The sequence below is a fragment of the Musa acuminata genome, chromosome BXJ3-7 (assembly GCF_036884655.1).
Source record: "Musa acuminata AAA Group cultivar baxijiao chromosome BXJ3-7, Cavendish_Baxijiao_AAA, whole genome shotgun sequence".
Classification (NCBI taxonomy): Eukaryota; Viridiplantae; Streptophyta; class Magnoliopsida; order Zingiberales; family Musaceae; genus Musa; species Musa acuminata.
In genome coordinates this window covers 26,256,239-26,271,588 of record NC_088355.1, presented here as the reverse complement: position 1 = coordinate 26,271,588, position 15,350 = coordinate 26,256,239, and the positions used below count along the sequence as shown (strand labels likewise).

At 37.4% G+C, this 15,350-nt stretch overlaps 1 protein-coding gene across 1 annotated transcript; it reads right to left on the bottom strand.

Annotated features, from left to right (window-relative positions):
- Positions 1-361: 361 nt before the first annotated feature.
- LOC135643443 (protein-tyrosine-phosphatase IBR5-like) lies at positions 362-10,489 on the bottom strand. Its single transcript, XM_065160401.1, has 5 exons — positions 10,082-10,489; positions 7,503-7,602; positions 1,478-1,535; positions 1,286-1,392; positions 362-893 (listed from the first exon to the last, which is right to left on the bottom strand). The coding sequence occupies exons 1-5, from the start codon at positions 10,316-10,318 to the stop codon at positions 589-591; spliced, it is 807 nt and encodes a 268-aa protein (XP_065016473.1). The 5' UTR covers positions 10,319-10,489; the 3' UTR covers positions 362-588.
- Positions 10,490-15,350: the final 4,861 nt, after the last annotated feature.

Sequence of the window (15,350 nt, the reverse complement as noted above, 5' to 3'; positions counted from 1 at the left end):
TAGAGAGAGAGAGAGAGAGAGAGAGAGAGAGAGAGAGAGAGAGAAAAGACAACAACACAATATCCACTTCATTTAAGAGTTACCAGTTTTGTCCAAAGGCATCAATACAATAACGTCAGCAATATGGGTCCCAAACCCGAATCAAAATTCAATTCAGGGTTATATAAAAGATTCATTCAAGTATAATCATCCTCAAAATAATCAAATGTTATAGCTTTTTTATTGTTATTGCCAAGGGCAGCAATATGTTGAAAATCAAAGTGAAAGAAGGAAATTAAAACACAAACACAAGATGATCAAACAGTAAGGAAAACATAAAGCCGGTTAAACCAACCAATCCTCTTATGTGGTAGACATCTCATGAACAATAAAATTATTAATTCATTCATAAAGTGTTACTGTCCAACACACCCAACAAAAAAAAAAAAAAAAAAAGTAAAAGAAGAAAACAAAAAAGTAGTTTCAACATAGGCTCATTTCTCCCAGAGCACTTTGTGATTCCAAACCTGAATGACAATCTATTCACATCACCCATCTTTTGGGTACAAAGAGGATCTCCGGTCCAGCTGCTTTCACCCGAGCAGTTCTTCATGAACTGTCCATGGGGGCTTCACCCCCAGTAGGAGGCACAACCACAAAAGCATTGTTTTCCATCACTCTTTGCTCTATGTTTCTGCCTGCACCAAATACAAACTCACTTCCCGTGCTCGGAACCGACCGATCGAAGACGGATGCCGTAGTTGGTTGATTGAACACAGGGGCTGGAGATGTATCGACTGGCAATCCAAACCCAAACGATGGAAGTGATTCCGGCGGAAGTACTGGTTGCATGGCTGTGGTTTCACCAGATCCAAAAATCTTTTGTTCATAATCCAGCAACTGCTGCTGGACAGCTGAAAGATACAATAAACGAGGGAGACAACAATAAACAGCTAAAAATGAACCAATAATACAGTATGGATCCTCAAGATTTTTGTCTTCCATTTATCTAGCATAAACCACAGCATGCCCCAAATAAAAAAAGGAAAATATAACTCATAAACACAATATGGATTCTCAAGATTTTTTATTTCCGTTTATCTAGCATAAACCACAGCATGCCAAATAAAAAAAAGGAAAAAAATAACTTATGAATACAGTATGGATCCTCAAGATGTTTGCTTTCCATTTGTCTAGCATAAACCACAGCATGCCCAAAAAAAAAAAGGAAATAAGGAAAAAAAAAAAAACTTATGTACGGTTTTGTGCTCCATTTCTTATATGATGCACAGAGAAGAGTAAAAACCTGGGGATAACTCCACCATTGGTCGACGATCTCTAACCCATTGAAAACTTTGTGCAAATCGCCATCCTTTGCATTTCATCAAATAGGCCATTACGATTGCTGGTGACCTGCCATAAGAAAACAATAAAACAGATGCTGTGCATATAATACCCGTGTCAATGAAATAAAAATGTGTAACTGAACTAAACCAACCTATTTTTGCCCAACATACAGTGGACAAGAACACGTGCCTTCTCCTTGTCGCATTGCTCTGTATTTAGAGAATAATATTAATATGAAAGAACAAGAACTACATGAAAGTAAAGGCCAAACCAATTAACATCCTAGATCAGCTGATAAAACAACTCACATGTAGTAGGTCTGAATAGTACATATCTTTATTTATGCAAGGTACTGCAACAAGCATGGAAACAGTTTCAAATTCAGACTGGAGAAAGGTCACTGAAATCCCATACTATTAGTAGTTTACTACTGTATTGTACTTTTAGTACTAAGAATACTTTTAATTTGCATTTTGCACAATCTTACATATATCAAATTCTCTATGCGGCTCTGCTTATTAGGATATCCTAATTATGGTTTTCTTCTTCTTTACTTCTATTATCACATCCTGGTACAAATTAACTCGCATGCCAAGAGAATTATTTCGTGCATGAACCTCCCTTCGAAAAACCTTTATGCAATCATGACAAGTGATATCAGAAATAACCTAATATTGGGTATGGTGAGAGTCTCGGATGGAAAAGGCCACCCGTGGACTGGGCTAGAGAACACGCTACAACGTAGAGTGACCATTAGGTTTTGGGTCTAATGCACCATGGTAAAGTTTGATTCTAAGTTCCATTGGTCCCTCACTGTAATATCCTTCATTTCTTAATTATTTATGATACCTATAAATTTTTATAATATCTTGATTATTTTAATATGAGAATTTATTTAATATTTTTTTAATTATATAATTTTATATTGAAAGCTTAGTGCAAGAGGCCTAATTGTGAATTATAGAACCTGATAGTGATTTGTAAAATTTTCCATGATAAGTTAGTGGAAAAAATAAAAATTATAAGTGGGCACTAGCAAACAAATGAGGGTGCTACCTCATACTTGCTCTGACACCTAATATTAATTTGTTGCATACTTGACACCTAATATTATTTTGTTGCATGCTTGACACTTTGCAACATTTAGATTTAGGTAAGCACTAAAGATTAGAAACCAAAAGTTAGACTTAATTAGTGCCTTGGTTGCCTTCGATAGCACACTTGAGAAAGAGAGTGAAGTGAAAGAGAAGAAGAGAATGTGTTTGTTTCTGACTTGAGAATTTGGTCTAATTCAAGATCTTTAGGAAATTAGCTATCTAAGGAAAGTGTTCTACCTGGTCTTACAGTAATTTGATCTCAGATTATTTTCTATTTATGAGCAATTAGTAGAGATTTATTTTTTTCTAATAGTATAAACTTCAATTGAATTGTAAACTTAAAATCTAGGAATTTTGAGAATCTTGACCTTATTTCAACTATAACATTCTGTACAAAAACTCTAAATTGAGCAAACACAATTTTATTAGAAACTAGATTCATAGATCTTTCTATTAACACCTTATTTGAATGATTTGAAGCACCAATGCCCGTCTAAACACTTATTCTAGTGAAGTGATCCATTGGATTTTACTAAGTAGAGACAAAATGATGTAACCTGTCTATTAAATTCTTTATAATCTTCTGTGGATAACTTGAATTTATACAAATTTTTTTTTAGTGGAAAGTTGACTCCTATATCTTTCTATCAACATCTTATTTAAATGATTTGGATCGACAATGCTCATTCAAATGCTTGTTTCAATTAATCATTCAAATTCTGCTAAGCATAGACAAAGTGATCTGACCTTATGCATTTCATTACTTATAAGTTTATGTGGACAATTCTAATTTACACAAAACTTGTTTTATTGGAAGCTAAACTCACATACCTTGCTAAAAACTCTTATTTGAATAATCTAGAGCATAATTGTCAATCCAGATGTCTATTATAACTGATATTACAATTCTGCCCATATGATTCGTTTCCAAACTTACACAATTTTTTCTTTTACCTTCTGGAATTTGATTAAAGCCAAAATCCTCCCTCAAATGAGTCTCATGTTGTTGCTTTAAATTCCTTTATCTCTTAGTTATTGATTCTTGTAATAATTGAATGAGTTGTACATATGTTCATTATAGCTTTGGTTTTGCTTCACACGTGCACATGTATATTTTTGTTGTGCCACGTGCTTCCAATACATTTCTATTTTCTTGATTTATACATAAGAATATCTTTATTTGTACTCTGATATTTGTAAAATAATTTAATCCCTTTGCCAGAAATGAAATGAGAATTATGCTATGTTTATGGAGCCATGACGAGCTCATGTCGACAAATGACTTCATATAGACATGGAGACATATGTTATGATCATTTAGAAACGAGTGAATTTATGGGACCATCTAGAAATGGGTAGATTTATGTTATGTTATGATCACACTACATCATCTATATTCCTTTGACACAATTCTAAATAACATACTTATATGTTATATGTTGTTATTTGCTCTCCTAATATGTATGAATCAGATTAGATGATAAATATGACTCTTGAACTCATACCTTGTATCTTGATCCTTATGTCATATGATTTGTCCTTTCTTATGCCATGGATATGATAGTCGTTTACTGAATTTTTGTAGCTTACTTTTTTGTTATATAAAATTTTCAAGTTAGCTTGTCTCTATCATCACACTCTAGTTAGGTTTAGGCTGAGGCAGTGGAATCATAGAAGAATATGACATGTTTTGTGGTTTTACAAGATATCATTGTAAAGAAAATTTTGGTTGTGAGGTTGTCCATAAACTGAGCTAGTGTTTTTGTAAATGTTAAACAACATCTTATGTATTGGATGTTTAAAAATATTAAATTTGATGTTTTCAAATTTTGAGGTGTGACATTGATAAGAAAAATGGTCAAAGATTTGAATTAACTTACAAAAGGTTTGATAGATGTACTACCACTGATTTGGGGTTCAACATTTTGAGATAATTTAGGCTTAACAAGTTAATGGGTCAATTATTATACCAGACTAGGTAGGAATCCACGTCTGCCTACCATTCTCAATTGTTAGTCTCACATAAAACCTCAAAATTCAAACTATGCAGTATGCACCAAGCATCCATAATTCTCGGAGTCCTTATAATCAACACTTGGTTAGATTAACTGGTTCTGTACCTCCTCGTAGATAACCATCACAAAATAAGACAGAACACAAAAGGATTTATTGGGTTCTAATTAAATATCAAATTCTAACCTTCAAGCAGAATAGCTAGGCTGGAAAACGCAAGAATGCCCCCTTGTTATGGATCATGTAATGCTGAGACCTCAAAAATAAAATAACGAATTATAATAGAATTTCCTCAACCTTGAGTACATCCCAGGTTCATCTAAATGTGGAAACCTTCTTTCCCCTTTGTTCCAAGTACATTCCAAGTTCATCTTACCGAGGAAACATTCTTTCCCCTTTGTTCTTCTTTCTCGTGTTCTCTAAAATATTTCTATTTTCTGTTTGTGATTAGTATAACAATGTGTTTATGAGATCACAGATGCAGAAGGAATGCTCATCTCTGATCTTTCACACTGCTGAAATTCAGTTTGAAATCAATGAATTGCATATTGTACCAGCCATGTTTTGAAAAAAAAAGCCAATCAGGCAGCTGAATGTCTCACCGACTGTTCTAGAATTAATGTTCTGTTGATTTTGCAAGTCCCATTTCTTTGGGACTTTCATACCTGTGAGCTCTGCTGCCTCTGGAACTTTTCAGGTAGTAGTTTAATAATTTTCCAAAAAGAAGTATATTGTGTCTAACTCATAAATAACAACAAGCAACTTGTTTGAGAAAAGAGGTCAACGCAGAACACAGAATATACTTTAATGTCTACTTAAAACTACTAAAATTCACTACCTATTTCTGGTGTAAGCACACAAAGACAAACTTTTTCCCCGGCAGTTCTTGTTACTAGTATTTAAATAGTTGCATGGAAGTAAAATCAATATATGATATAAGCTAAAAGGTATAGCAACAAAATTTCCTCATCTTAAAAGTCGTATAGCGGAGAACATCATGACCTGTTCATATGATATTTCATGAAGTATAATTTTGGAGTTGTAGATCAATGTGAATGAGCATGAAGTGCATAAGAAATTGATCAAGCAAGAGAATCTTTGAAGCATGCATACTATATCACACACAACACTGACTAATGTCCATTGTATCTCTCAGTACAAAACAAACAGTACATACTGGTCCGCTAAACGAACAGTATGTGGATCCACCTGTCTCAAGCAGTATGCATAAAACAGGGTTGTGCCACCCAATACACCCCCTATATCGGGGGACATGTTCGAATGACGACTGTTACTGACTTGTATCGATCGGTAAATTCCGACCATATCATTCAATCATTCACATCAATGGAGTCTGATGGTCATAGTCGCCTTTCGACCATATTGGTTCAATCACTGACATCAATGGGGTCCAATGGTCATATTGGCCATTGGACACCTTATTGAGGTTGGTTCCACTCTTTAAAACCCCCTTCCTCTCCTCTTTCACTCTCCCTCACTCACACTCTTTTCTCCTTCTCTTTCTCATTCACTCTTTCTCACTCTCTCAATTAAACATCCTAATCGATGATTGAGCTCATTAAAAAACTTCAAAAGGCAAATAGGGATTGGTGGAAGATCTCTAGGAGCAGTTATAAGATTGAGTTCGACAGACGTACCATATTGATATGCAAATTTATAGGATTGAGGACCCAATCCAATGGCTATGAAATCCTGACATTCATTTTGGTGGTAGAAGTGTTGCTTATGTTTATTACTTAATTTGCTGAAAAAGCAGGCCTTTGACACATAATCTAACATCTCAACTCGTTTTATTATTATTATAATGATTCAAGATCAACAAAATTAATAGCGAAGTACACGAGAAAGTTGCCCCCTCAAAGATCCATCTTTAAATAGAGACATCTGCTATCTCATCGTAAAAACCTGAAATTACTAGTCATTTATAACTTATTTGTACTCTACTCTTATTGAAATTGAATTAGATTAGGATAAAAAAGGTATTACAAAGAATTCTTAATTTTTTACATATTTTTGGCCATTTTTTACCATTTTTGGAAAATCGATATGTAACAACATGCGTATGATACATTGGTGCCGATCCGTATATACCGTGATAGAGGATAAAATAACATATTCTAAAGCTAACACATGGACATCTCCACCTCAACAATGAAGGCCGCCACCTCAACTAAACAAATATGACATGAACCCACATAGGGGGCAATTGAGCCACCTTGATCGATAGTTGCACCTTCTTGGCACGTGGTTGAGCCACATCAATGGAGGTTATGCCACCTTGGCATGTGGTTTAGACACACTAGTAGAAGTTACGACACCTTGGCAGGTGGTTGAGCCACATTAGTGATGGTTACGCCACCTCAACTACCATCTCAGCAGGCGGTTGTGCCACCCCACAACTGCCTTTAACCTTTTAAACCATCGACAACCACTACGACCTGGTTATAAATAAATTCTCTCTCATTCTTTTCTTTCTTCTTCCGCACCCTTATTTCCTGACCACATCGAACACTATTGACTTAAGCATCGAAGGAACTGAGTCGGGCTACCTCCAACCTTGATCTTCTATAGGATCTCAAGCAGCACGTCGAGAGATCAAGCAGCATCCAGATTCAACAGAAGATTCCTCTCCAATCATCATCGACATCTCGGGACAATGTGCGTTGCCCATTATTGGATTGGACCGTTCTTCTCTCTATTTGTCGGACAACCAATCTCTGAGTTAACATACTAGTCCGGGCCAAGCTTGGTACCATCGGTCGGCACGAGACATTGAACCTTGACACTGACAATAATTTCCACTTTAAAGTATAAGCACAATTGTAGAAGTAATTATATACTTTAAGATAAGATCAAAGAGTGGCTCAACAATTGATAAGATTAAAAAATGCAAATTATGGAAGATTGATGAGTGACCCAACAATTGAGATGTTGATTCTATGTCAATGTAACTTCTCTAGGAAAATAAATTCAGGTTGCTACTTGTAACGTATGAATAAAAGTAATCCAAGAGTATGACAGTTTTACATCAAGGATGAATAATACCTAAAAACTGGATTGCATCATCAAATTGTAGAACTTTGTCATCTTGGAGGCAGTGATAAGTAAAGGAATTCTTGTACAGATTTTGGCAAGCAGGTACAGTCTGCAGTCATATCCAACAATGTATTATGGCAACAGATAAAAGAACAATTTCAAAAGCAAGATAGCTCATTTAAGTTAAGAAGTATCATTAAAGTGGAAATGCAAAATTAGGGAGCAAAAGTTGAAGACTCAAGATTAGCAATATGTCTTTCAATCCACCATATGGTCAAACTTGATATATGAAAAATAAAAGGGAAACCATAATGTAAAGGCTAAAACCAATAAGGATAAGGATATTCCTGATGCAATCTAAAACCAATAAAGCCTTCTTTCAATCCACCATATTCCTGATGTAAAGGCTAAAACCAATAAAGCCTTCTTTATAAGAATTGACTTGAGACTCAAAAGGTATAAGGATATTCCTGATGCGATCTAAAGAATGGCTATTCTGCTTAGTGCAGAACAGCGATCATGGAAGCATCAATGGCAGTTTTGCTATAGCAGAAACCATAATATAGTTGTAGCAACAGGATATTGTGCTCCTGTAAACATAGCAGTTGCTGAAACAGGTTAACAGCCACCATAGGCAATCTCTATATAATTAGCCAAAGCAAATGCTTTAAGCCTTTTATTTCTTGCGATGACCCACTGTATGCCTATAGGTGAATTAGTTAAAAATGACCCTGATAAGATAATTCAAGTTAAACTGATCTCCTATGTGAAAATTGGTGTTAATTTGTCCACATATACAAGCCTTTGTACCTGATTTTTCGAACAGGGGACAGTATCCCATTGATTTCTCCAATACTTCTTGGAGAAATGAGAGAACGTAGTCTCACAGCATGTTATATGGATAACTGTCTCATATCTGATGAAAGAAAAGTAGATACAACACTGAAATAGAATGATAAATCGAATGCAATGTTATTTCCTCCGTTATCCATCGCTAAGAAGCAATATATCAACATAATATATTTTAGATCTAGTGTATTATGTTGGGGAGGAAGAGAAGAATTCCAAAACCAAAAGAAAACACCCAGAGATTAACAATCAAAAGCATATCAAGATTAACGTGATTCGGCAAATCCCGTCTACATCAACGGAGAAAATCATATTCTTAACTATTGAGATCAATTACAAGACCTTGAGTTATTCCTACTCAAGCATGGATTTCCTTGTAGTCCCTCTTACATAAATCCCAAAGAATTTACGCCCTTTTCTCACCCTCTCTAAAAACCCTAGAGAGTACCCTCTCTAGATACCCTAGAGAGAAATCAAGAAGCACCAAAAGTATTCCTCATATCTTGCTATCCCCTCATCATAATATACAGAAACAATATTTATAAAAGAACCAAACTATAATTACCAGGATTTCTTTTATTTCTGAGAACTCCTTGTACTTTGTCAATCCCAACAATCTCTCCTTTGGTGAGTATTTTATCCACTTATGTATCTCCTGAAGATAAAATACTTTTACTTCAAGCTCGTTCCCGTTTTCATCACTCATCCTTGTTGAATCTCTGACTATCGGATCTTTTGACCTCTGATTCCACTTGTTGGGAAGGAAGAGAAGAATTCCAAAACCAAAAGAAAATACCCAGAGATCAACAATCAAAAGCATACTAGAAAGCCGACACAAGATGAACCTAGTTTAACAAATCCTACATACATCCATGGAGAAAACAAAATTCTTCACCATGTGAGATCAATAACGAGATCTTAAATTATCCCCACTTAAGCACGGATTTCCTTGCCTTTTTCTCATCCTCTCTAAGAAACTACCCTTTCTAAATATCTCAGAGAGAAACCCAAGAGCACCAAAAATATTCCTCACATCATGTTCTCCTCCCATCAAGACCTAGAGATGCATGAGATATTTATAGAATAATCAAATGTTAATTAACATATTTCCTTCTTTCACAAGAACTCCTTGTACTTGGATTCCTTATCCCACTAAGACACTAGCTTTAGGAATCTTAAAATACTAGCTAACCCAACATATTATCAGCAAGAAGAACTGTTCTAATCATACTCCTGAAATATATCAGAATTTTCTTGAGCATTCCATGCCCATGTATTATATTCTTCAGAATGTTTATTGATTTGGACCAAAGTGCAACTCGCTTCTCTATAAGCTAAACATGTTATTCACCATGTTGCATGTATAGGGAAATGCCTTTATCAACATGTTGACTCATCATCATATCCATCTTCAGTTGGAAGAGGTTGCATAGGTACTGCACAATTCCCGAATACAGGGTTGATGAATAGGCGAGAACCATAAAGAGGCTCCTCTTTGCCTGTGAACTACTCAATATTCCAACCTTATTACGCTATGCATCATCCCTAGTCCTCGATCACTAAGTTAATACACCAAACGCTACGATTTCACACACATCACTTCTCTCTAGTCCATCAATTGCTACAACTGAGTACCAGATTTGCGAATCTTTATACAACCAGCTGCGCAAACCATAGCTACCAGTAAACACCACAGGCAATCAAGATCATCCAAGAAAGAGCAACAAACAGGGCCTTACGTTGAGGATGTGTGTGATGCGGAGAGTCTTGAGGATCTCCCCCCGGGAGGCGTTGTCGTAGCTGCCGAGGTAGAGGAAATCCGTGAGGATCTCAGAGGGGAAGGCGCTGGCCGGCTGGATCGGCCGCTCGAAGGCGGCGGGGACGCGGTGGCCGCAGACTCCGCAGACCTCACCCTCCTCGTACTTGTGGTAGTGGCCACAGACATCGCAGGGGTTCTCCCTCTCCCTCTTCCTCATCGCGCGTCGGACCCCAGCGATTCGAGCGAGAAGGACACCTCCCTTTAAGAATCACACGGACTCGGGGGTCGAGAGGTCGGGAATCGGCGGTCCTCGATCGAAAAGGCGCGACCTTGCTTGCGCTCAAGAAAGATCTCGCTATCGCGCTCTCCCCGTGTAAAGAGAAGCGTGGGGATCCCTTTCATCGATCTAATAATATTAATTAATGTTAACGCTGTGAAAATGTCAAATATTATTACCAGGATTAACGCTTTCTTTTGCTCGGCTCAAACACAACCCCCACCCCCCACCCTTTTAACAGAAGTGGAATCTGTCGCTACTCTGAAAACAGGACCCAAAACCATCACCTGTAAAGGCCATCCGTGGACCCCACTCCACATCCGGCAGTGCTGAGTTTGGGGGCGCGCGTCTGGGGACGCGAAACAGCGCTTGGTGTTAATCTAGCAGTGACTTGGTACTGCTCTGTGGCTTCACAGCTGATTCGATCGAGGTGAGGACTATAGAATAAAATAATAAAACAAAAAGGACAGGATCTCATCAGCGGTTGCTGCGTGGATCTCAAAGCTAAATGCTACTCTCTAATCTCTTTGGTCAGTACCACGAGGCCCATAAATAAATAAATAAATAAATAGGTAGAGCTTCTACCAAATGCTCTTAAACAAGTTGTTGCCTGAATTCTTTTCTTTCTGTAACTTACAAATGATAAGTGACGTTGGGAAGTTTTAGTTTTAGAATTTAGTTATATTTTGATTTTTTTTCTTTTTAATTTATCCGATATATATATATATATATATATATATATATATATATATATATATATATATATATATATATATATATATATATATATATATATATTGTATCAATGGGGAAAACCTCGTCATTGGAAAAAGACGCACGCAAGCAACTCGATGGAACTTATCCTCGTGTTGTTGTGCGGCTTGGAAAATGTTGACTTGGAGTCGGTTCTCTCACTTTCTCGCCCTCGTCTTTTCCCGCTGTTACTGCAGCTACTGCTCTCAATAGCGAGAGAGAGAGAGAGAGGTTTAAAACATGGGTCGGTCGTCGACCCGGCACGGTTCAGCAGCGGTCTTCGGCGGACCGGTGAGGCGGTGGAAAAAGAAGTGGGTCCCGCTCTCCACTGCCGACGACCACGGCGACGCCGTCAATCGTCATCCCGAGGAGCCGCCCTGTAGGAATTTTCGATACGTTCTGGTAACCCTCCCATCTCCTCTTCCCTTGCTGCTCCCTTCTGTATTGGTGTCTAGTTCCTTCCACTTCAGCGGATTTTGGGAAGGAGGGTTTTAAATTTTTCTGATGATACCTTGTTGACCCCCTCGAAATTTCTGATGATTTCTTCTCAAGAACAGTGTTAAGATTGAAAAGATCTCTTCTTGGAAGATAAAGATGACATCTTGCTTATGGAACGTGCAATTGAATATATATTTTCTTGATCAAGCTGTGGGTCTGGTAACGTCTAGTGACTTCTTTCTTCCCCTTGTGGTAGGATCAGTTGAGGTATCAGCTTTTGGGTTTTCTTTGGAAGAGGCAAGAAGACGGTGGTATTGTGTTTTTCCTGTAGCGTACGGCAAGTAAAGTTTCAAGGAAGACGGCCAGTGGAAATTGGTAGATGATCTAAATTAGGTAATTATGGAGGCCATGATGACTGGTGTGATATATGCAACTCTCAGGGTCAGATGGAAGATCAAATGGAATCACTTTGCCCACATTTAGCTGCTAAATTTATTTATTTATTTATTGGTGAATTCAAGGACTTGCAAATGCTGGAAAAACCTGGTTTGTGCAATAGATCAGTCATGCAAATTGCTTTTCCTTCGCTGGGAAATCTTGTAGAAGTGACTTTTTAAGTTTCTTGAGATATATGGTTATGGGCTTACAGAAATCTTGCTTAGTCTACTCAAAGCTTCTCATTTGATTGTTGCATAGTTCTCCAGAAACTAGAAGGACATTCTTTTTAGTTGGAGTTATATCCTACTTACAAAATTTCGTTTCGTTTATAATTTGAGTACTTCTATGTTCAAACTTTTTGGTTGACTCCTCGCAGAACCTTATTGTTGATATGGCATGATGCTTGGGAGTTTGAATTTAGATTCTTTTAGCTAATTACAGTCAAAGTTGGCCAGAAATTATATGTTAGAGCTAGTCCCAGAAAATTTACCACAAGGTAATTTTGACAACCCAAGACAATAAAGCGGAAAGAATAAAAACGCCAGATATACATGGTTCGGTCAATTGACTTTGACCTACATCCACGGACGAAAGAGGAGTAAATTACTATCGCAAAAGATGGACAATTACAAATGCCTTATGAAGATGTTCCTAGGCCATAAAACACCCGAAAATACTAAACAAGAAAAACCAAACTATAAGTCCAAACTATTTAACTGAGTATGAACTTAAACCAAAGCAAACACTTAGGTTTTTCTTGTGGTGCCACTTATGGTACCTCTTGTGGTGCATCTAACTTCAAAGCCTAGGCCCTTATTTATAGTTCCAAGACGAGATAACAAGTCTGATTTTCCCGATGTGAGACTATGGGACTTGCCAAACTAACAAATCTCCACCTTGGCATGTTCCAACAAAACTTGCTCCACCTTCTTCATAAAAGCCCCAACGGGCAATCACCAACAACAATGAATACCAACCAAGTCCAAGCACTGCTTGAACTTGTAAACCGGAAGAAGCTTCGTAAACATATCAGCTGGATTGTCCTTCGTATGAATTTTCTGAACAAGGACTTTTCCCGCAACAATGATATCCCGAATAAAATGAAACTTCACATCGATGTGTTTTGTCCTCTCATGATACATCTAGTCTTTAGTCAAATGAATAGCACTTTGACTATCACAGTAAATTGTAGTAACACTTTGATGCAGACATAATTCGCTAAACAATCCTCTTAACCATAAAACTTCTTTGATCGCCTTTGTCACTGTCATATATTCTGCCTCTGTAGTAGATAAAGATACGACAGGTTGTAAGGAAGCTTTCCAACTAACTGCACAACCGCCAACGCAAAATACATAGCATGTCAAAGATCTTCATTTATCAAGATCCGCAGCATAATCAAAGTCGACGTAACCAACCAAAGTGTCACGATTTTTCCCAAATTCCAAACAAGCATCTGAAGTCCCTTGCAAGTATCTGAGAATCCACTTCATAGCCTACCAATGTGTTTTACCTGGGCGAGACATATATCTACTAACCACACTGACTGCTTATGAAATATCTGGACGAGTACAAACCATTGCATACATAATACTGCCGATGGCACTAGAATATAGAACTTTCACCATATATTCTTCCTCTTCAACTGACTGTGGTGACTGAGCAGCACATAGCCGAAAATGGCTAGCAAGAGGAGTACTCATTGGCTTAGCATTTTTCATGCCAAACCTCTCCAAGACTTTCTTGAGGTAATTTTTCTGAGTCAGAAATAATTTTCCAACTCCTCGATCTCTTTTGATCTTCATGCCAAGAATTTTCTTAGCTGCTCCCAAATCTTTCATTTCAAATTCACTACTCAGTTACATTTTCAAAGTGTGAATTTCTGAGAAATTCTTAGCTGCAATAAGCATGTCATCAACATAAAGCAACAAATATACAAAAGAGCCATCAGTTAACTTTCGGAAGTAAACACAACTATCATACATGCTCCTCGTGTAACCATGACCCAACATAAAAGAATCAAACCTCTTATACCACTGTCTTGGAGACTACTTCAATCCATACAAGGATTTCTTTAACAAGCAAACATGGTCTTCCTTACCATCAACTTCAAATCCATGAGGTTGCTCCATATAAATTTGTTCTTCAAGTTCACCATGTAAGAAAGCTGTCTTGACATCAAGTTGCTCCAATTCCAAATCATACATGGCAACTAAAGCAAGCAAAACACGAATAGAGCTATGTTTAACAACAGGTGAAAATACGTCATTAAAATCAACACCATGTACCTGACTATAGCCCTTTGCAACCAATCGTGCTTTGTACCTTGCATCTTCAACCCCTGGAATACCTTCCTTCCTTTTGAAGACCCATTTGCATCCAACAATTTTCTTACCCGAAGGCGGCTTCACAAGATCTTAAGTTCTATTCTGATGGAGAGACTCAATTTCTTCATTAATCGCAATCAACCACTTAGTGGAATTATCACAAGAAACTGCATCTGAGTAGGAAGTAGGCTCACCAACTTCACTTGTCTCTTCTACAATAGACAAAGCATATGCAACCAAATTTGCATATCTTTGTGGTGGTCGAATATCTCTCCGTGGTCTATCCTTGGCTATGGAATATTGCTCTTCCTTTGGAGCAACTGCATTAGTAGACTCGGGACCATCTACTGGCATTCTTTGAGTAGAAGAGTTCGACTTAAAGGAATCTGAACTACCAATCTCAAGCTCCACCTGTTTCTGCGCACTATCATTTGTACAACTAGTAGAATCCTCTTTGGAAGATAACATAGATAATTCATCAAAAGTAACATCTCTACTGATTACAAATTTTGGGGATTTGGGACCAGGACACCATAATTTGTATCATTTCACCCCAGAAGCATACCCAAGGAAAATGCACTTTTTAGCTCGAGGATCTAATTTTCCTTCATTTACATGCATGTATTACTGGGCACCCAAAAATTTTAAAATCAAAATAATCAGTAGGAGTACCTGACCAAACTTTCTCTGGAGTTTTAAAGTTAAGTGCTGCAGAAGGAGCGCGGTTGACAACGTAACAGGCCATATTAATCGCCTCTGCCCAAAAGTCTTTTGTCAACCCTGCATTTGAGATTATACACCTCGCTCTTTCCAAGAGTGTTTTGTTCATACGTTCGGCCACACCATTTTGCTAAGGCGTCATCCTAACAGTGCGATGCCGAACGATTCCTTCATTTTTGCAGAATTCTTCAAAATCACCTTCACAAAATTCCATGCCATTATCTGTTCGAAGCCGCTTAATCTGTTTACCTGTTTGCTTCTCTATCAAAGCCTTCCATTGTTTAAAGGTTAGAAAA